Here is a 22,975-nt window from a genome sequence, read left to right as displayed (position 1 = left end):
CAAATTCCAAGGCAAAAGCCCAGAAATAATACAATGCATGTTTTTATGCTGTGGGATCTTGCCAAAATGTATGCCATATGCATGAACACAGCCAAAATTTAAAAAAAGGAGAATGAAAAGTGAGTAAAGGCTTCACATTGTTTACATTAATATAGTTTATTAAGTAGTTGTATTCTTTTTTCGTTCACTGTTGTAATTACTGGATTAATGTCTCCACACTTGAAAAAAAGAAGTCTAAATTGTTTTTATTTTACAGTCTGAGAATGAGCTGATGCAGGTATGCCCTTGTCCTGCAGGTGATCTGGTCTCTCGAGCGATGCACCGCATGCAGCGTCTGCGCAGCTCGAGCCTTTCCGTCAGCCCCCCTCGCTCAGCCAATCAGCTGACAGTATTCTGGGCCGCTGATGCCCTCCGAACGCTCTATTACTTCCTGTCCAGCCCCGAGATGGAGTCACTGGAAAATCCCAACCTGGAGCCTCCAACCATGACACTGAGCAGAGAGAGGTGTGTGTGTGTGTGTGTTGCCCTCTGATGATCTGATTTAAATGTGATTTTCAGAGTTAACCCTTTAAAACCTGGAGTCAAGTCAGTTTTATTTATAGAGCCCATTATCACAAAACATTGTTTGCCTCAGAGGGCTGTACAGTGTACGACATCCCTCTGCCCTTAGACCCTCACATCACCCAAGGAAAAACTCCCGAAAAAGAACCCCTGAACGGGGGGAAAAAAAAGGAAGAAACCTCAGCAATAGATGTCGTAAATAACAAATGAAATACAATCATGGCAAAAAAGGAAAGAGAAAGAGAGAGGGGGAGAGAGGGGGAGAGAGGCACGGCAATAATAGAAACAGATGCATGTCATATTACAATAATGGTAGGTGTGAAATTATTAATTGCACTCTATGATGATGTTGAGGGAGATGATAACAGTCTCATGCATATGCTGATAGGGAGGTGTCCAAAGGCAAGATCACAGCATCGGCGCAACCAGGACCAGACCACGATCAGGGCGAGCGAGGGGCACAGTATCAGTACAGCCACAGCACGAGCACAACCAAAGGCAGGGTCGCAGCATCAGCACAGCTATCACCACGGTCAGGCATAGTCAAGGTTACGGCCAGGATCCAGGGAGACTCAACCAAAGGCTGGTCCAGGCAGCCTGAGCCAGCCCTAATTATAAGCTTTATCAAAGAGGAAGGTCTTAAGTCTACCCTTAAAAGTTAAAACAGTGTCTGCCTCCCTGACCGAAACTGGAAGATGGTTCCATAGGAGAGGAGCATGGTAGCTGAAGGCTCTGGTTCCTATCCTACTTTTGGAAACTTTGGGAACCACAAGTAACCCTGCATTTTCAGAGCGCAGTGATCTTGAGGGTTGGTAAGGAACTATGAGCTGTGACAGATAGGATGGAGCCTGACCATTTAGAGCTTTGTAAGTAAGGAGGAGGATTTTAAATTCAATCCTGGATTTCACAGGGAGCCAGTGCAGAGAAGCTAAAACAGGAAAAATATGATCCCTTTTCTTGCTTCCCGTTAAAACACAAGCAGCAGCGTTCTGCACCAGTTGGAGAGACCTAAGAGATTTGTTGGGGAAACCAAATAATAGGGAGTCACAGTAATCCAGCCTAGAGGTGACAAATGCATGTACTAATTTTTCAGCATCTGTTTGGGACAGGATATGTCTAATTTTTGCGATGTTACGCAAGTGAAAGAAAGCCGTCCTTGAAGTTTGTTTTATATGGGAGGCAAAAGATAATCTTGATCAAATAAAACTCTGAGGTTCCTTACAGTTGTGCTAGAGGCCAAGGTAATGCCATCTAGAAAAATTACATTGTTGGAAAAGGAGCTTCTGAGGTGTTTGGGGCCAAGAACAATAACTTCAGTTTTGTCTGAATTCAACATCAGGAAATTACGGCTCATCCAGGCTTTTACATCCTTAAGACATGTTTGAAGTCTAGATAGCTGATCAGTTTCATCTGGTTTCATAGATAGATATAATTGCATATCATCAGCATAACAATGGAAATTTATAGAGTGTTTTCTAATTATGTTGCCTAGAGGAAGCATATATAAAGTGAAAAGGATTGGTCCAAGCACCGAACCTTGTGGCACTCCAAAGCAGACCTTTGTATGTGCGGAGGGTTGATCATTGACGTGAACAAATTGGGAACGATCTGATAAGTATGACTTAAACCAGGCTAGTGGCGCTCCTTTAAGGCCAATTAAGTTTTCCAGTCTGTGCAGTAAGATTTGATGGTCAATGGTGTCAAATGCGGCACTGAGATCTAATAGGATTAAAACAGAGACCAGACCCGTGTCAGAAGCGATAAATAAGTAGTTATTAATTTTTACTAGTGCCGTCTCTGTACTATGATGAACTCTGAAGCCTGACTGAAAGTCCTCAAATAAACTGTTGTCTTGGAGAAAGTCACAGAGCTGATGAGCAACCACTCTCTCAAGGATTTTAGAAATAAAGGGGAGATTAGACATCGGTCTATAGTTAGCTAAAATCTCAGGATCAAGAGTGGGCTTCTTTAGAAGTGGTTTAATGACAGCTACTTTAAAAGACTGAGGTACATGGCCTGTTAATAAAGACGCATTGATTATATCTAATAAAAAGTTGTCTAATAAGGGCAAAACTTCCTTAAGGAGTCACACTCTTCGTTATTATGATGTAATTTGTTTTTGTTGAACCACTCTTGAAATAAATACAACCAAAAATATTGGAGTCACATGTGAACTGACAGCATCCTCACCTTCCTCCAGGCCATTCCTGCTCCTCCCCCCTCTAATGGAGTGGATCAGAGTCGCTGTTGTACACGCTGAACATCGCCGCAGCCTATTGGTGGACAGCGATGATGTCAGACAGACAGCCAGGATGCTCTTGCCAGGACTGGACTGTGAGCCCAGACAGCTAAAGTAAGAAGCCAGTGAGGGCCCACCTGCCGTGTCTGACACTTTGAAGCCATTGATGTTGTAACCTCAGTGACGTGTGTGTTTCTCTGCAGGTCCAAATGCAATTACCAGTCCTTTAAATGTTTGAATGCAGAAGCTGCTGCAGCAAAGTTCCAGCTGGATCTGGGCTTCAGGATGCTTGCGTGTGGGCGAGCAGATCTGGTCAACCAGGCCACACAGCTGCTGGGAGCTGAGGGGGTTAACACTATGGATGACCAGGTGAGGGAGGGACCGTTCACTGTGGAAATGTGTAATTAAGGTGAAACAGCAGGGTGCAGTACAAGTAGCGGGTGTTGCCCAGGTGAAAATGTGGTGATTCTGACTATTACTGAAAATTACTGATAGTGCAGATCATACCTGAGTTTCTATTTTATCAAACATTTATACTCTCTTTTCACTCTTTTATGGCTGTTTCCTACTAAATTTAATATTGATATTGATAAATATAGTAATGTCAAATTGTTTTCATTTCTTTTACAGACATGGGGGGGGGGGGGACAACTTAAAAAAGACGGGCCCCAAAAATGAGGAAAAAAAACAGTGAAAATTTACAAGAAAAATGACCTAGAAAAAGGGCTGAAGATAAAAATAAATGTATGTATTTATTTTATATGTTATATTTTATTTGTAAAATAATTTTAAATAGCTTATAAAATTATTATAATTACAAATATTGCTTTCTGTACTTTTTTTGGGATCATTTTCTAATAATTATCCCCTCTTTTTTAGCAAAGTAAAAAAAAAAGTGGATCCAGAAATTTGAGAATTAGCCAAAGCAGCAGGTCATTCATGCACACCCAACACATGTATACAACAATCGCAGCATCACAAATCCATTCAACAACAACAATCAATCAGTAACAAACACAGCACAGCAGGCACATACATATACACATACATGTGAATATACACTGTACAGCAGCGGTGAGACGGTATAAAAAACTAAAAAGCATGGCAGACAGGTACAGCACACAGGTATAAATGCACTTGTGCGCTGCAGAGGATCCTACTGGCTGTGATTGCATGGACGTAAACTGTAAGTGCAAGTTGACTGGTTCGCAAGGCAGTACTTCTAATTGGAGTGTTTAACACCCCACACCTGGACTGAACAGCAAGAAGAAACAAAAATCATTTTGCAAGAATGCTTTGAGGAAACAGATTTGTGATGTTCATCTATCTGTGTAGTCTGAAAAAAACTGTGTGTGTGTATGTATTGGTGCAGGGCATGACTCCTCTGATGTACGCCTCAGCAGCAGGAGATGAAGCTCTGGTGCAGATGCTCATAGACGCTGGAGCTTGCCTGGACCTGCAGGTACAAACACGGCTGCTGACTCAGCTGTCGGCTATCTATGTCAAAGCTGGTTATTGTCTCTGAGGCTGAGATGCCTGTTGTTTGTGTGTGTGTGTGTGTGTGTGTGTGTTGTTCAGGTCCCAGGCTGCTCTTCCAGACACCCATCGGTTCCTCCTGGCAGTCGACGCTGGGTGGCTCTGACATTCGCCGTGCTGCACGGTCACCTGTCTGTGGCTCAGGTGAGGACTCCAACTGAACACAATCGTATCTCTGTCAAAATTTACATGATTAAGCTATTTTTTTCTCACTATGTAACAACTTGTTACTTTCCTTTAGCGTATTCGTAATGATCCATAATTAACCCTTTTGATCTCTAAGCTAATGGACAAATTGGTTTGATTTTTTTTTCCCTCGAAAACATGGTAGCAGGGCAATGAGCAGCTTAATATGAAATGGCCCAAGTACTTGCAATAAATAAATTTTAAAAAAGTTAAATAAAATCACTTAAAAATCAGCAATAAAAGAAAACTTTAAAAAAAGATAAAAAGGAAATGGCCTGAAAAAAGCTGCAAAAAAATCATACATATATAGTACTTTATAGCATAATTTTTGAATATACAATGATAATAATGTTAGGATTTTGGCTTTAACACGGGGCAACCCTTTCTGTGGTTAGGCCTCATGCCATTGTCACCAATGGTTAAAAGATGGCTATCAGAAATAATTAATGATTACTAAAAATAATTATTAATTATGTTAAATAATGTGACTTAATTTACATTAAATCACCTCATGGGGCACCATTCCCTGAAAGGGAAAATGATAGCAGATCAATAAAAACAGTCTCATAAAATACACTAAATTATCAATTTGGAACTCTGATTAATAATGAATTAATAATTATAACCAAAATTACCATACTGATAGTAAAGAGTGAAGGACTTTGGAGCTCTTGACACAGTAGTTGGCAATTTACTCCCTTTTGTACAACATTAAGCAGACAGCAAGTATGATTCCAAAAACATTTATTCAACAAGAAAAGCAATGCTAAACAAAACACAAAATATATATATAAACTGCTAATATATACAAGTATATATACAAGTATGGATGTGTAAATGTGTGTGAGTGTGTGTGTGAGAGAGAGAGGGAGAGAGGAACAAAGAGAAGGTGTGTGTGTTGGTGTGAGCATGAACACACCAAGAGGCAGAGGTGGATTGACTAACAACAGAAGCTACAAGGAGATGCCAGATCCAAGATGCTGGATCAAAGATGGCTGCAGAGCGAGGAAGGCCTTAGCTGACCATGTGGTTGGTCAGACAAAGGAACAAAGGAAAGGCAGGAACTTTAAGTTCCTTCTCTGTGTGCTGCTATTGAGAGCCAATTTCTGAGTCCATGTATGTGGTCTAATATGTATATTAAGTGCTTTGGTCAGTAAAAAGGTTGTTTAGTTGCATGCAAGATCCTGTCTGTGTGAGGCATTAACAAAGTAACTTCCAGACTAACCAATAACCCAATAACAAAGAGATGAACAAGAATGTTAGTTATGTAAATGTGTTTGTTGAGATGCATAAGGAGGCACCTACAATGATGAGGACATGTCTATGACTAGGCCTGTAAAGTTATAATGTGGTGTGCCCTAACTAGTGTTGCAACTAGCTGTGGTACTAACAAGCTACAAACAAAATTGAATCTAAGTGTACTTGCAAAGTTGGACAGTGGTGTCTGAGTCCAATCAGAATTTAGGCTTTCCAAACAAATAGCAGAGTGTCTAGCTATATAAGTTCAGAATCACTGAATTTGCTGCTGTTGCTGGGAACTCAAGTCTGCCTACATCTGCAGGAAGAACAAGGGACGCTAGATTAACATCTGTTTACTGTCAGTACAGAGTCGGACTAGGTGAGAAGTGAGCTCTGGCCCTTCAGTGCTTCACTCTGGGCTCAGGGCTGTAACGCTCCATGTCCTCAGAGGCAGAGGAGAATTCAGAGGCGCTCTGACCGTCTGAGGAATTTTGTCTATGCTTAAAACTGTGCTCAGATATGTCAGAGGTGCTGCGGTCATCATCTGACAGGTCGCTTGGCAGGTCACACTTCTGGGCCTTCTACAGCATCTGTTCTGAGAATGCCTATCTCGTCGCAGTTGGGGGACATGGCGGCTACACCTTTTGTCTCCCAGATGTCTTTTCACACCCCTCACACCCCGAGCTGTTGTGAGGGTGGTGTTTTGGGGCAGAAGGCTTGTGTGACACTGCAACTTCTGATTCTGGGTTACCATCTGGCAGGCTCAGATCGTAACCCTCTCGCTTTGGAATTGACAGCAATTTCCCGAGCCACCTGTGTCAGCTTCCTTAGCTCATGCATGGAAGGGTTACCTTTCCACGTCCTTAGTACCATGTGAGTGCGCACGCAGGGATGCAGGTTCCTTAAAAACAAAGACTTGAAGGTGGGGTTCTCTTCTAAGTCTGGTGCATTTCTACACTGAAAGTATGTGTGTCTCAAACATCTGTGATAATTCCTAGGATTCTCACGATGGGAATGTTTAATTTGGAGGGCTGCAACCATGGATGAGATCTTTTCAGCAGGAGAAGAAAATTCAGTGCTCAATGAAGTTCTGTGTAGTCATCTCTGACTCTGGGAGGTTGGGACTGTATAAACTTCTGGACAGCTTTAGAGCTGGTCTTGCACACAAGTTTAACTTTTTCCCTTTTGGTTGCAAATGGCAAATCTATGAGAATGTTGGCTTATTCTTTAAGATAATCGTCAGTGTTGATCATAGTGGTCTGGATCAAATGGTACAGTGTCCTTAGCTAAAAACTCATGCGCACAGGGTTCGAATTACATGGCTTTCAGGGGAGCCCTATTTTCCGTTACGCACTACTACTGAAACATGTCACTTGCATAAAGTGTGCGGCAGCGCGTGGTCAATTACAGGGTTACTGCGAAAAAGATTCTACTGATACCCGTCGGTAACATTTCCTCTCTTTATCCCTTCTGTCGGCTGATGAGGAGTTCAGGCGACAGCAGGGAGAGACACGGAAGTTTTTTTTAAAAGATTTTCGGAAATGGACTGTAATGAGCGAATAAACACACAGCGTTTACATATTACTTATTTTTTAAATTTCTTCAGGAATCTTTCTGTGCAGAAAATATTTAATCTATAACACAAAAGTCAACCATTTTTAGAGCCCACTGTGAACGTCTCAAGGGAGCCGAGCTCCCCTTAGCTCCCCCGTAATTCAAACCATGCATACACACAGACTCGCACTTGTTGGATACGCTCGTCGGCCAGTAAGGTAAGAAACGTTTCCATCTCCTCGAGCGACCACAGTGGGATCTCTCTGAATGTGACACATGTCCAGTGCCAAGAGTCCAAATGAACGAATGATATGTGGAATTTCCAGGTCCCTACAATAATCATAGTTTTCTGGACACCCCCTGATAATTCTCTCTCCCTTTCTCTTTTTAAAAACAACATTTCAGGTACTTTTCTTTTCATCTTTTGCCAATTTCTTGCTTGTTGCCTTTTGTTCACATTTTTCAGAAGAAATCAAACCGATCAGCTCTGGTTTTAAAGCTTTAAATGCACGTGGACAGCATCTGTATTCAGCACTTAATTGCTCTTGATGAGGTTTTAAAGGGCTAAAATAACAAATGCATTTACTTAAATACAGTGTTGCTCTTCTCCACGTCCCTTTTCTTCTTAACTTCATAGAAGCCAAAACACAGGGTGTGTTACTTTTGATGTTACTTCTCAAGAATACACTGTCAATTTGAAGGAAGCAGTTCAGAGTAAAGTCTCTAACAGTGATGGTGCTGTCCCGCTGACAGCTGCTGTTGGAGACTGGAGCAGATGTGGAGGGAGGAGCCCTGCTGGATGCTCAGGAGAGCTCAGCAGAGACGCCGCTCCAGTTGGCTGCTGCTGCAGGTGAGTTGTCATTGGAGATCCCTGTACGTTTGCTTAGATTGGAAATAAATGTACAGACTTGGAGAACACACAGGCAGAATACTGATTGTGTGCCTTAAAAACTAAACTAAACTAAAACTCAGATTTGGAGGTGCTGATTCTTATCCCGGCTGCTTTACACTCAGCTGCAAACCGATCCAGTGAGAGCTGGAAGTCATGGCCTGATGAAGCCAACAGGACCACACCATCTGCAAAAAGCAGGGACCCAATCCTAAGGTCACCAAACTGGACCCCCTCAACCTAGAAATTCTGTCCATAAAAATTATGAACAGAATCAGTGACAAAGGGCAGCCCTGGCGGAGTCCAACCCTCAACGGAAACGAGGCAATGCAGACCAAGCTCTGGCACCGGTTATATATTATTATTATTATATAATTATTATTATCCATATTCCTGGAGAGCCCTCTACAGGACTCCCCGAGGGGCATGGGGAGTGGACTGGTTGGGCAAACTCCCATGCACCCTCAAGGATCCTGCCAAGGGTCCAGAGCTGGTCCACAGTTCCACGACCAGGACGAAAACTGCATTGCTCCTCCTGAATCCAGGGTTCGACTGTCCGGCAGACCCTCCTCTCCAGTACCCCTGAATAGACCTTACCAGGGAGGCTGAGGAGTGTGATCCCCCTATAGTGGGAACACACCCTCCCATTCCCCTTCTTATAAAGAGGGACCACCATCCAGTCTGCCAGTCCAGAGGCACTGCCCCCCATGTCCATGCAGTGTTGCAGAGTCGTGTCAACCATGTCAGCCCCACAACATCCAAGGCCCTAAGGAACTCTGGGAGGACCTCATCCACCCCCTGGGCTCTGCCACTGAGGAGCTTTTTGACCACCTGGGCAACCTTAGCCCCAGAGATGGAAGAGCCCACCCCTGAGTCCCCAGACCCTGCTTCCTCACCGGAAGGCGTGTCAGTGGGATTGAGGAGGTCTTCGGAGTATTCCTTCCATTGATCCACAACGTCACGAGTCGAGGTCAGCAGCGCCCCATCCCCACCATACACAGTGTTTATAGAGCACCGCCTCCCCCTCCTGAGATGCCGGATTGTGGTCCGGAACCTCTTCGAAGCCGTCAGAAGTTGTTCTCCATGGCCTCACTGAACTCCGCTTGGCCTGCCGGTACCTGTCTGCTGCCTCCGGAGTCCCTTGGGCCAAGAAGGCCCGATAGGACTCCTTCTTCAGCTTGACGGCATCCCTCACCGCCAGTCTCCACCAACGGGTTCGGGTGTTGCCGCCCCGTCAGGCACCGACCACCTTATGGCCACAGCACTGGTCAGCCGCATCAGCCACGGAGGCACAGAACATGGCCCACTCGGACTCAATGTCCCCTGCCTCCCCCGGGACATGGTCGAAGCTCTCCCGGAGGGGGAGTTGAAGCTCCTTCTGATGGGAGACTCTGCCAGGTGTTCCCAGCAGACCCTCACAATGTGTTTGGGTCTGCCAGGTCTGACCGGCAACTCCAGAGTGGAAGAGAGTCCAACCCCTCTGAGGCCGACAATATCTAGTCGGAACTTCTCAACCTCGCGCACCAGCTCAGGCTCCTTCCCCACCAGAGAGGGGACATTCCACGTCGCTAGAGCTAGCTTCTGCAGCCGAGGATCAGACTGCCAAGGTCCCCACTTCGGCTGCTGCCCAACTCACACAGCACCCGACCCCTTTGGGCCCTCTTATGGGTGCTGAGCCCATGGGAAGGAGGTCCCACGTCGCCTCTTCGGGCTGTGCCAAGCCAGGCCCCATGGGTAAAGGCTTGGCCACCAGGCGCTCGCCATCAAGCCCCACAACCAGGCCTGGCTACAGGGTGGGGGCCCGGTGACCCGCATCCGGCCGAGAGAAACTTCAAACCATTTGTCGTGTCCATCAGAAGGGGTCCAGTGGTTTGTTTGGTTTTTTTTACCTTTTTTTTGTTTTGTTTTTTCCCAAATTTCAGGTAATTCTCTGGTAACTTGTAACTAACAGGTTTCAAAAGGTTAAAGAATTGAAACATTTAACAGTACAAGGGTGGTTGCTTGATCTCCAGTTTGGATTTAATATTATGCTGATCAACCCTTTTTATGGCAAACTTCTAAAAAACTTTAGGATGGATCACTGGTTAAAGTATGCCTCCGTTTGCTGTGTTTTTATATGTTTAATTATATATTATTATTTGTATTTGTCATTGATAAACAAGCCTGGGTCAGTGCAGCAACATGTTGGGGTACAGATGATGCCTCTGTGTCTTAAATAAATCTAACATGTTTCATCCTCCCAGGTTACTACGAGATGGTGAGCCTGCTCCTCACCCATGGAGCTGACCCTCTGCTCAGAGTGCATCATGGGAATTCATCTCCGCTGTATGAGGACATGAACTGCTTCAGCTATGCTGCAGCACATGGACACAGGTGAGACATTTTTGCAGCCAGTTATAGAAATAATTCATAGAATTTGTTGAAATAAATGGCTGGATAATAAATAAATAAAAACAGAATCATGATAATTAAACATGTAACCCTACATCTGAACTGTTAGCTCAATATATGAACACACAGCATAAAATTCCAGGATTTTTTTCACCCTGGGATATGGGGACAAATTTTGACAAGAATCCCTAGAAAATACAAGGATCTCAGCTCCCTGGTTCAACCTGGACATGTACAATACCCAGCGATTCAAGAGCAAAACAACCAGGCACCATCTGTCCTCTCTCCTGCAGGAACATCCTTAGGAGGCTGCTGCTGAAGCCCCAGCAGCGGAAGGAGGACATCCTCTCTCTGGAGGAGATCCTGGCTGAAGGAGTGGAGGACGATCAGGAGGAGGAACAGGATCCAAAAGCTCCTGGTTCCTCAAGCCCTGTCCCCAGGCTGTGTAAAGCCAGGATGAAGGCCTTGCAGCAGGCGGCCTACTACAGCGCCGAGCACGGTTACCTGGATGTGACCATGGAGCTCAGAGAGATGGGTGAGCTGTGAGGTTTATCTCGTGTTCTGATGACATTTCTATTTGGATATGAGAGCATGAATTAACTTTTTGTATGTCAGATTTATTAATTTATTGATATAAAATCTAAACAACATATATGTTAATATGGACACCAAGTAGGCTTGAAATGTAGAAGAAGAAACATCAGCAGGATTTATATGGTCATGAAAAGTATGGAAAAGTCATGGAATTTGTAAGTAGTCATTTCCAAGCCTGGACAGGTTTTTGGAAAACTAAATATAGCCTGAAAGTTTTGAAAAAGTCATCACAATCTGTTTTCTAAACAGATAACACATGTTGTGTTCAAGGACCAATAGAAATTTTAAAATCTAACAATAATTTAATAAAAGAAAAAAGCTCAAGGAATTACAATTTCTATGTAATTCTAACTCTTTGTTGAACAGAGAGCGACATCTAGTGGACTTAGAAAATAAAGAAAATGGTTCCTGAGGCTTCATTTGGCCTTCATTAAATATCTTTTTAAAAAGGCTGGTGTAATAGAGCCATTAAAGAGCCATGGTTGTTTCAGAGATTGTATGGTCCTAGAAATGTATCAGTAATGTGTATGAAGCTTGCATTATACAGTAGAACTCAAAGAAACTGTGTACAAGCTCTGACTTTTAAATTTTAAATGCAAAACAATCAATCACTTGCTCACAGCTTGTTATTTTCCAGTGTATGAAGGTGTAAGAGCTGCTGCTGCTGCTGTGTGCCTCTGAAGAGCAGCGTTGTTCTGTACTGTTCACTAATGGATGTAACAGACAGGAAAAATCACTCAGTTGGTTAACAGCAGAGCTCGTTTCTGCTTCAGTCTGAATCTGCATTCATACAGTAAAACCTGGATCCTGTGCTTTGTCCCACCTTTGTGCCTCGCCCAGGTGTCCCCTGGAGGCTCCACATCTGGCTAGAGTCTCTCCTCAAAGCCCAGCAGCTGTGCAGGGACAAAGTCATTGTCTCCCTCCTCACAGATTTCTTCTCCATCAGGACAGAGGACTACAGCCCCGAGCTCCTCTCCACAGGCATCCCGCTCTTGTTCAGCATGCTGGAGACCAGCAAGGTACAGCTGAGTGCTTCATCAGTCCTCCTAAAAAGCTGCAACACAAGCTTTAATGGCTTTAATTTTAATTTTACTTAAATGGTCATCAGGCAGATTTAAACACCTTCTGTTTTTAAAAAGCATAAAACAAAGTTTTTTCTTCATCGGTTTTCAACAAATCCAGCTCCCATGAGGTTCTGATTGCACGCCTATTATGAAGTCTCATCCGACTTTAAGTAAGAATTTTTAAAGGAGCAAAATATAAGTATAGCAGCAAACCACTATTTGCTTTGTAAAGATGTAGCGGAGCAATGAGCAGAGGATGAAGTCATGCTCCCTCTGTGTGTGTTGTTATCTCAAGGTCTCTGTTTTTTGTTGTTGTAGACCAGGGAGACTCACCTCTCTTTGCTTGGGTGCCACTTTTGTAAAACGACGGGAGACCAGGGGCCAGTCGCAGCAGCCCCATGCATGTTTCTGGGATTTTAGGACATTTGTAGGATTTTAGGACATTTGAAGGATTGTAGGACATATCTAGGATTTTTGGCTGTTTCTAGTATCCAAGTGTTTCCAGGATTTTAGGACGTTTCTAAGATTTTGTGATAATGCTATAGGACTAACTAGGATTTTCAAATGTTTTGCAGGATTTTAGGATTTGTAGGATTATAGGATGTTTCTTTGATTTTAGAATGTTTTTAGGATTTTATGATATTTCTCATATTTCAGAACATTTCTAGGACATTTCTAACCAGGACCTCTGTCAGGGGGTGTGGGGGATCCTCCACTGGCACTTTTTTGATAAACAAGCTCTATTTTGATGCTGTTTTATGCACTCTAACACCTTATGTGTACTAAAAGTACAAAAACAATACCCAATCTGTCAGTCTTTTTATTTTTATTGTAAATTAGAAAATGGTTTAGGGGCCACCCGGCGCCCTTCTCAGGGGCCAGATTTGGCCCGTGGGCGATTAGTTGATGATTACTGTGGCAGACAGTCCGGCAATGCATCCATATTAGTACTTGTGAGTCTCAGTTTGTGTATTACACTGGCTGGCTAATATCCACTGCTTTGCACTGTGCTTATACAGTGGTTACTGTGATGGCATTGTTGCAGAAAGTAACACCCACCCTCCAGTTTCCCCACTGGTTAACAATGTTAGCTGTGTCAGCGCTGTTCCCATTGTTGCAACTCTTCAAGCTGTTTGTTGTTAACTGCATGCCACCAGCTCCATGTGTGCATACAAACCCGGCTCAGACTGTGTGTCATAGACACACTCTGAATGTTGCATTCAGCCATTTTTAACACAACAAAATATTTGCTTTAACCTGATTAAAGGCTGAAAAGCTCAGATGTCTGTGTCAAGCAGAAGATCCCCATTTAACTCATAAATATTGACAGACAGTTCTGCCAAGCTCTAGATCCTAGATAGATAGATGGATAGATACACTATATTGTCTGTCCCAAATGGTGACAGAAATTCTCCTTTGACAGTGATCAGGATGGCCTTCCTGATCACTGAGCGGCTCTACAGTTCGGGTAGTGGTGTTAGGGGTGACCTGACTATTTTGCTGGCCTGATTAATAATGCGGAAGAGTTTTGTTTTATGTTTGGTGCTGAGGAAGCTGTACCAGGATGAAATGCCGAAGGTGAGAATGGATTCAATAATCGGTGTGTAAACCAGAGTTAAAATGTTGTTGCTGACATGGAAAGTCCTGAGTTTCCTCAGTAGGTGGAGGTGCTGTTGAGCTCTAGTGAGTTTTCACAGAATGTTTGGACCAGGTTGTTGATTGTCTGTTGGTATCGGGACAGAGCATGGGTGTCAGTCAGGTGAGCCACCAGGGCCATGTCGTCTGCATACTTAAAAAGTGTCATTCCTCCACTGTTACAGGAGATGTTATTGGTGTAGACAGAGAAGAGAATGGGGACAAAACGCAGCCCTTGGGGAGCCCTGTGTGTAAAACCAGCATACTCATTTTAAAACCATTTAAAACGACCTGTAGTGGTCTGTCTTGTAAAAAATGCCTTATCCATAAAATCAGTGTGGGGTGAACCTGAAGGTCAGAGAGGCAGTGTAGCAGGCTATGTAAAAAGTCTAAAAGCGTGAGACCTGCATCCTCTACACCACGTTTTGCCTTCTAGGCAATCTGAAGTGGGTCTAGTTTGTTGGACAGCATGTTTGTCAGCTGGTCACACACATTTGCACTGTACAGATGTCAGGGCCACTGGCCTACAGTCCTTCAGGTCCTTAGCATGTGTCTTTTTGGGTATTGGGATTACATTGGATTCCTTCCAGTGGTTGGGGACACAGCTGTAGCCACAGCTTGGTGAGAACCCCACCTAGCTGGATGGAGCTTCTTTGAGCACCCTGCCTCTGAGTCTGTCAGAGCAAGAAGCCTTGTGAGGATTCACTCTGTTGATGAACAGCTTGTGACCTCCATTCTGTGCAGTGAGCAGTGAGGGTTCAGAGGTAAGGGCTGAGTGCTGGGCAGGTCAAAGTGGTTGGTGTGCTGTGGCTGTTGAACGGGGTGAAGAATCTGTTCAACTACTCTGCAAAGGAGGCAGTAACCGGGCAGTCAGTCACTGCAGGTTTGGGGGCTCTGCCCATCATGGTGTTTAACCCCTGCCTCGCCTCCCTCACATTTCCAGAAGTTAATTTCTGCTTTTTTATTATTTGTGTGGATAGTTATTTGTTTGGTTGGAGTGACAGTGTTTTCACAGAATGGGGTAAATACATCTGTCAGTATGTGTAGATCACCACCACAGTTATTAAAAAAACAAATCCCAGTCTGTCAGCTCAAAACAGCCCTTTAATGTTTCAGCTGCATCATTATTCCAGACTCTGGTGGATTTTGGGATGGGTTCCCCTGTTTTCAGTTGTGATCTATATTTTGGCAGTAGCAGGATGACATTGTGGTCAGAACAGGCGAGGGGTGGGCATGGTTTTGAAGAATATGCATTAGGAATGTTGCCATAGCACAAGTCCAGTATGTTCTGCATTCTGGTGGAAGTTGTGACATACTGCTCCAAATTGGGCAGATTTGTGGTGATGTTACACCTGTTTAAATCCCCCAGTAGGAACCAGTCTGAATGGTAGCTCTGTTATAACGGTCAGCGATGTGCTCAGCAGCTAGATTAAAAACAGGCCCTGGTACATACACTAAGATCACAGTAAGTTATGGTAAGATAAAATGAATAAATAATATACTTCCAAAAATCTCAAATCCATGTTGTTTGTATTGTTGTGAAAGATCACATTTAAATGTTGTTGAAACTCACTAGAAATGGTGAGTTTTTTAACCATATTCGGTGCATTTCACAATCAAAAATCTAATTCAAACAAACATTTGTTACCAAGACAGACTTGAGAATGCTGGTAAAGATGAACTCACAGTCAGCTTTCACTTCATGTTCTGGGCTAATACAGACACATCAAAGATTTATAGTACAAGCCAAAATACTCACTACTGATTCTCCATAAGTATTTGTGTTTCTTTAGGGTTTTAATATATTTTCTGTCTGTGTGTTAACATTATGTAACATGACATTCTACCAGTGTGGATCTCCTCTTGTTTTCCTCTGCAGGACTATGTGATCACCAAGCGGCTGGCGTCTTTGTTTTCTCACTGCTACAGCTGCTGTCCTGTACCTCCTGTCCCTCCCATGGACGTCACTCTGTCCACACAGCTAGGTAGCACATCCTTGCTGTCAGTGAGGCAACCTGTCCATCTCTAAATGTAAGCAGCACCCGAGGGATGACATGTTGTCTCTGTCCTCAGATATTCATTTCCTCAACAACCAGGAGATGTCAGATGTGACGTTCATGGTGGACGGGCGTCCGTTCTTTGCTCACCGGGTGCTGCTGATGTCAGCCTCTGAAAGGTCTGATTTCACCTACTCAATCATTCAATCATTACTGCTGTTCTTGTTAGCTCACATTTCCAAGCTATTAACCATGAAGGTTCTTAAAACTAGACTCCAGATAAGTTCCATAAAATGTTTACCTCAATAACTCCACACAAATACTTTCTACTTGTAAAACTATTTTTTTTAATTAGTCAAACTTTATACATGATTGTAAAGCACATTGTGCTGCTGTGCAGGAAAAGTGCATAAACAACAAAGATTTACAAAAAATGTACAAAGAACAAGGAACTGAGTAAAACAAAAGCTGAAAATATAGTAATTAAAAAGTCACAATTATGAAGAGCATAAAACTTAAAGGGAAAAATAGAATAATCAGTAATATATAACACAATATATACCCCTTTTTTAGCCAGACCTATGCCATAAAAACTTTTTTTTACAGCTGTTTGTATGGTTTTTATTTAATCCCTCTTTTACGGTTTTATATTATTTCATTATTCTAATAATAATCAAATTATTATTATTGTTGTTGTTTTATTAGTATTTGATATTATTTTATTCATATTTATTTTTTTATTTGTACTTATTTTGATTTTGGAAAATTTTTACACACACGTAACAAATAAATTACAACAGATAATCTTTTAACTGTACTATCTCCATCATCTCTGTTGAGTTGAGAGTTATCTTTTGGCAAAATGGAGTGCAAAGTGCTGCCTTACAGAAAAAGACTGATCCCTCAAAAAACTGTCTCTTCATTACACTTTTATTTTTGATACAAAACAAATAAGTACTTTTAAAAATCCCATTATATACCATGCATATTATAAACACACTGGGATCAATGACAGGGAATGCAGTAAAGTGCATAAGTGCAATAAAAATGGGTTGTAATTCTAAATGTCACCAATATTCTCATTTTCAAAATAAAACTCTGATGTTCTAATGTGCGTTTTGTTTCGTCAGGTTTCGAGAGATGCTCTGGGATTCCCCCGACAACATTGTCCATGTCAGTCACATGACCTACAGCACATTCCAGGTAGGAGACAAACTGACCATCTGTCCCCTGGTGTTAACGAGACTGAGAAGTGTTTTACTCTGACATGTGTTTTTTTTCTTTGCAGATGATGATGACGTCTCTGTACTGTGGAGGAACAGAAGGACTGACTGTCTCCCATTTTGAAGCCATGAAGGTAAGATCACTTACCTGTTACCTGCTACAGTTACAGCTCCCTGGCTTAGTTTGAGGTGTTCCCTATTTATATTTCAGCCTCAGAAATCAACTGCGTTTTTTTACTGAAAAACGAAATGAAATGGTGCAGGTAGGTTTTAAAGGAATAGTTCACCCAAAAATGAGAATGAAGTCATTATCTGCTCCCCCTCATGCCAATGGAAATTCTGGTGAAGTTGTATAGTCCACAAAGCACTGCTGGAGGTTCACAGGCAAAAGGCGTCACACTCATCTCCCAAACAAGTGAAGCAAACGGTGACCACGATTCAAACGTCAAAAAAATACCTAATAATGTATAACCAGTAAAGTTTATTAACCAGTAAACTGAAAATATGTTACGAATAACTCAAGCCAGATTTTATGAGGACGACGAGAGAATGACTAAACTTTTAGCTTGTAAATTTAAAAAAGATAAAAGTAGTAATGTAATCACAGCAACAAAAGATAATTATGGTAATTTGGTAACAAATGATGAGGAAATAAATCTTAACTTTAAGGAATATTATGAAAAAATAATTGCAATATAAAGATGTTGGCTAAGGTATTAGCAAATAAATTGGAAAAGGTGATAACCAACCTAGTGCAAGCAGTAATGCTTCAGTCATCACAAATGGCCGAGAATCCCCAGTTTTAAACTCTATAGAGGGACCAGGCAGGGATGCCTTCTTTCTCCTTTGCTATTTGTTTTGTCCCTTGAATCTTTGGATTTAGCTATAAGACAGGATGAAAACATACATGTTGTCACAATAGCTAATGTCGTCCACAAAATTTATTTATATAGGGATGATATTATTGTGTTTCTCACTCACCCACAATCATCAATCGAGACTTTTTCAATCTTACAGACGTTTTCTCTTGTCTCTTCTCTGGGTATAAAGCAAATCACTCAAAAAGAGACCCATCTTCTCTCTGAGCTGTCAACGACGTCTGTTTTGATTGATCTTAATATCAAGTGTAGATATTTCACCAATTGTGGAGAAATTGAAAGTTATGCTTGGAAGATTGAAAGGTCTTAAGCTGCCTCTTTGGGGGAAAATATCTGCCATAAAAATGATGGCTATCCCAAAATTATTCTATGTGTTAATTATGTTGCCAATTCCAATGTCTAATAATATGTACAATCAAATGAATAACTTCTCAACTAATTTTATGTGGAATGGGAGAAAAGCACAGATATTGAAGAGCAGTAACTGCACTTCTAACCTGAAGCACAGAATGGTACCTCGACTGGATTGAAATCATAGATTCAAGGGCAAGGTTTATAAATATGTTGGCAGGGATTTACACAGCATGTTATTTTTTCTGTCATGTTACCCTAGTGAGGCTTCATCAGTTATCATTTTAAAGAGCAAAGGGAATATGAAGTGTTTTGTTATACAGTAGTTAGTTAAAGAGAGGTTGTTTGTCTTGTCATTGAAGCAGAATACTTTAATATTTTCTGTTTAAAGTCTTATTCTGTGACTGGGATTCATTGTATTGTGCTTGTTTGCTTAGCTGCTGCCAGTGGCCTCTTTCTTCCAGCTCAGAGGCCTCCAGAGGTGCTGTGAGATGAAGCTGTCGCAGAGTCTGACTCTGGACAACGCTGTCAACATCTACCAGACTGCCAAGGTACTAAAACACATCAGGAACACTGAGAGGGAAGAGCTGTCCTCTACACTGGTTGGTTTTATATTCGTAGAAAAGAGCCCTGATCATTTCATTCTCCACTCAGGTGCAGTTTTTTGATTTAGAAATTAAAGCAACGCTGTCATACTCTTGTGTTTGGTTAACGCTGGTTTTACTGGTCCCATAGTTGTCTAGAATTAAGAGGCAAGGCACTGAGATGTTACCAAGGTTTCCCACACATTCGTTTATTTGTGGTGGCCTGCCATGATCAAAACATCTGCTGCTATGTATTGATTTTATATTTTTGGAGAAAACAGTTAATTAGGAGCACTTTTGCAATATGTAATCTGTTCAGTTATTAATTGCAATGAAATCTTGGAGTGCAGAACATACTCTGGGCACAGATGGAGCAGTAGAACACCAGGCGTGGTGAAAGTGAAACTTTACTTTTCATTGCCATGTATATAAAAGCTTGCATTCACTCCTTTCTGCAGCGGCTGCTCCTCTCATCTATCAGTTTAATTTGATCAGCTCTGAATAGATTATCCACCCTGCAAGTCAAACTCCACAAACTATGTTCATGGACCTGCTAAAATGTCTGAATTTAGAGAGGGGACAGAGAATGATTTTTTTTAAAAAGTGATACTTTTTTTAAAGTTATTTCCGCCACAAAGTTCTCTCCAGGAAAAAAAAGTAAATCACCTATAAAATACAGTTGTAAAAGTTTTATAATACATCATTGTATTTTCATGAATTGACCCTTAACTTGCTGCAATTTGATTAAAAGTTAACATCTGTAATCTAAGACTTAACAGTAGGCAAGTGTCCATTACAGATTTGCACAAAATTTATTAATAATTACTTATAAAGCGATATTTTCAAAATGTTGATAAAACACAATTGTAAGATGACTACATACTGAGTGATGGTTTGCATGTTATTAATGATGTTATTCTCCTCTGGCAATAACATTCCAAGTAGCTTGGCATAGGGCTGCTCGATTATTTAATATGATTACTTACTGTCCTTTAGAACATCATGCAGTTCTAAATATTTACTCTGGTGTTTATTTTTAACTCTGGATGTCCTTTAACTTTAAATACAAGTGAACTGAAAAACTATGAAAGCTTTGAAAGCTACACATCTTGCACATTACTGTAGTTTGTTCACATTCACATAATAATAAAACTTAACCCAACTAATATAATTTAACAATACATAACAATTACTGTAACAATAACAGCAAAAATAAATTTTGAATTGGGATCAATAATTGTTTCACTAACTAAGGAGAGATTCAGCAGACAGACATTTCTCCATTATCTGTTCAGAAGCAGCTGGAACAGTTACTACAATAAGAAAAACTGGTCCACCTTAACAGTCCACCTTAAGGGAGCCTGGTCAGTTTCCAGTAAGAAGCTAACTTCGCTTGCTAACTTCGGGGCTAAGTTCTGTCACTTTAATCAGCAGCTGGCGAGCTAGACATGGGAACATGTCTCCGGTCTTTCAGAGTTATTGCATTTATTCTCTGACAAACAGCCTCAGCTGTTGACACATCACACAGCCGCATTTCATGTCATACTCTCTGCTCCCCTCACTGCAGCCTCACTGTCACTATCACTGGCACATACACGTCTGCTCTCCCTACTTGCACTCGTTATTTCTTGTGCTCTCGCTGCACATGCTGTCTGTAAACAAAATGAGAAGTTTCAAAACAACCAGAGAGACAGTGTGCTGTTTTCAAACCCGTGCTGAAACTTCTGTTTGGATTTTGGAACACGAGGAAAGGTTGCACTTTATTTACAAAATAAAAGACAAAATGGGAGAAACATTGTTAGATTCATCATGCTGCACATAATCATTTTATCTCAATTATCTTGTTTAGAATCGAGGGAAGCCAAAATTGTAATAGAAATTAAAATCTGATTAATCACCCAGCCCTAGCTCGGCGATAGATGTTCAGAACATTAGCAGCTTTATTTTAATTGCCGCCACTACACTAACCGTCATTAATTTCAATCCAAGGCCACGTATGTGTGTTATGTTAGTGATAATGGAAAGGCAAGCCCCTTATACATGGGAGCGGCCATGTATGAGGGATTTGTGGGAGGTGAGTCCATGATTTCACGGAGGAATTGTTTTGAAGAGTTATGTGATGCAATAACAGCTCTTGTAGCTCCTGCTGCATCATGAGGGAGCCAGTTCCTACTGACAAGCACATAGCCATAACATCATGTGACCTAGAAAAGCCCTAAAAGTGTTTCCATTGCAGTTTTGCTCTATACGCCTTTTTCAAACAGCCTGAAATACCACCTCATGCAAGCAAAATTTTTTGGGGATAAATAGGAATTTTTGAAAGATGTTTTCATTAGGTGTTTTATATCTGGAATTTCAGTTTGCAAAACTTGGGTTAATGCAAACCTGCCTAATGATTCAGCAAAAAAAATTAAAAAATTAAGACACAAAATAAGCACTCACTACTCATACTTTTGATCAAAACTTTTTGAATTTCAAGGTCATGATAAACAAAACAATTCACATAATTCCGCAGATTCAAGGTGTTATAATGAGTCTTCAAATTTAGTTTATTTTTATGTTCTCAGTTGTAAGACAGGCCATGTTTGGTACAATTCTTTAACAATATATAATTAGTTAAACTAAAAAATGTTCTACCATTAATGCCTGCTTTTGGCTCATCACAGTGATGTCCTCAATTTGACAAAACGTCTCTGTGTTTGTGTATCTGCAGCAACACAGAGCCGTTGAACTCTGCAAGTTTTGTGAAGGATTCTTCCTGCAGAACATGGAGCGGCTCCTGGACCAGGAGGACTTCCACCGCCTGCTGCTAGGTGCAGTCGGTCAGCAGCTTCTCTGCCCAGAGGGGGGCACCCAGGACCAGGATCCACTGGTTCTCCTGGAGGTTTTGGAGGCCACGTTAATCCACAGACTTTACACTGTGCACCCTGCATGTCGAGAGTAAAAAAAAAAGCAGCAGCGCCCACTAACCTGACACTGTTCAGACACACTGGGATGGGTGTTAAAGAGTCATATGTGTGTTTGGGAGTAGCAGCCATATACTGTATTTTTACCTTCTTTAACATTCTTAGGGAGAACATATTAGTGTAGAGGAAGAATATACTGTTTTAAGGAGTTTGTCATCCTCTTTATTCAACTTGACACAAGTGAACATTTTTGCAGCCATTAAGAGATGATCCAAATGTGGAATGTTAATCAGTCAACACATTTATCAAGTAAAATGAACAAACTTGTGGGTGCATTCTTATCTTTGAGATTTTCTGTTTTATATTGCTGCGAATCAGATGTTTTTAGTTTCTTTGACTCTTTTTCGGACACATTAAGCGAATTGAAAACATCTGGCTCTTAAAGATGTGACAGCATTAATGATCAAATGATTATTGAATATGTTGTAACTGTAACTATCCGTTTTTTAATTAACCATTGCTGTGAAATTTCATTACCTCAAGCCAATTATTTAAACAATATTTACACATAAGCCTTAATAAAGTTAAAATATATGTTTATTCCAAATCGTATATGTACAGCCTGTATAGATGAGGGTCCCATTTACATGATATCTGGGGAACTGCACATCCTGATATCACAGCAGAGTAAAACTAACATATCAATAGACAGATATTCTCTAGTTCCACTCACTGTCAGATTCACCAAACAGGCAGATGGTGTAGGAATTAAGTGGTTCTTCTCTGGAATTAAGTTACTGGTCATTCGGAAAATTTAGACCTTCATGTAAGGAGGTACAATTTACTCCTTCTATAACTTATTTAAAGCTGAAAGTGGCTTTGAGCAGGGTCCAAGCAGCAGAGGATGATGAGGGATCCCTCTTCCAGGACGGACGGACTTGCAATAGATGTAGTACATAACAAATAAAATACAATTATGGCAAGAAGGAAAGAGAAAGAGAGAGGGGAGGAGAGGGGGAGAGAGGCACAGCAATAATGCAAACAGACGCATGTCATATTACAATAACGATAGGTGCGAAATTATTAAATGCACTCTATGATGATATTGTGGGTGATGATAAGAGTCTCATTCATATATTGATAGGGAG

General features: G+C 41.5%; 1 protein-coding gene across 1 annotated transcript in view; it reads left to right on the top strand.

Annotated features, from left to right (window-relative positions):
• Positions 1-22,360, top strand: part of LOC121943175 (ankyrin repeat and BTB/POZ domain-containing protein 2-like) — a 37,907-nt gene extending 15,547 nt beyond the window's left edge. The window contains exons 3-17 of the mRNA XM_042486629.1: positions 297-504; positions 2,762-2,914; positions 3,004-3,169; positions 4,173-4,262; positions 4,379-4,480; positions 8,069-8,165; positions 10,448-10,577; positions 10,889-11,130; positions 12,030-12,208; positions 15,768-15,873; positions 15,962-16,064; positions 17,016-17,088; positions 17,174-17,242; positions 18,775-18,888; positions 21,635-22,360. Coding sequence (XP_042342563.1) covers positions 297-504; positions 2,762-2,914; positions 3,004-3,169; positions 4,173-4,262; positions 4,379-4,480; positions 8,069-8,165; positions 10,448-10,577; positions 10,889-11,130; positions 12,030-12,208; positions 15,768-15,873; positions 15,962-16,064; positions 17,016-17,088; positions 17,174-17,242; positions 18,775-18,888; positions 21,635-21,865 — 2,063 coding nt within the window. The 3' untranslated portion in view covers positions 21,866-22,360. The remainder of the gene's footprint in view (positions 1-296; positions 505-2,761; positions 2,915-3,003; positions 3,170-4,172; positions 4,263-4,378; positions 4,481-8,068; positions 8,166-10,447; positions 10,578-10,888; positions 11,131-12,029; positions 12,209-15,767; positions 15,874-15,961; positions 16,065-17,015; positions 17,089-17,173; positions 17,243-18,774; positions 18,889-21,634) is intronic.
• The last annotated feature ends 615 nt before the right edge of the window (positions 22,361-22,975 follow it).

Source organism: Plectropomus leopardus, chromosome 1 (genome assembly GCF_008729295.1).
Source record: "Plectropomus leopardus isolate mb chromosome 1, YSFRI_Pleo_2.0, whole genome shotgun sequence".
NCBI lineage: Eukaryota > Metazoa > Chordata > Actinopteri > Perciformes > Serranidae > Plectropomus > Plectropomus leopardus.
The sequence above is the reverse complement of the archived record's forward strand: the minus strand, read 5'-3'. Positions and strand labels throughout refer to the sequence as shown.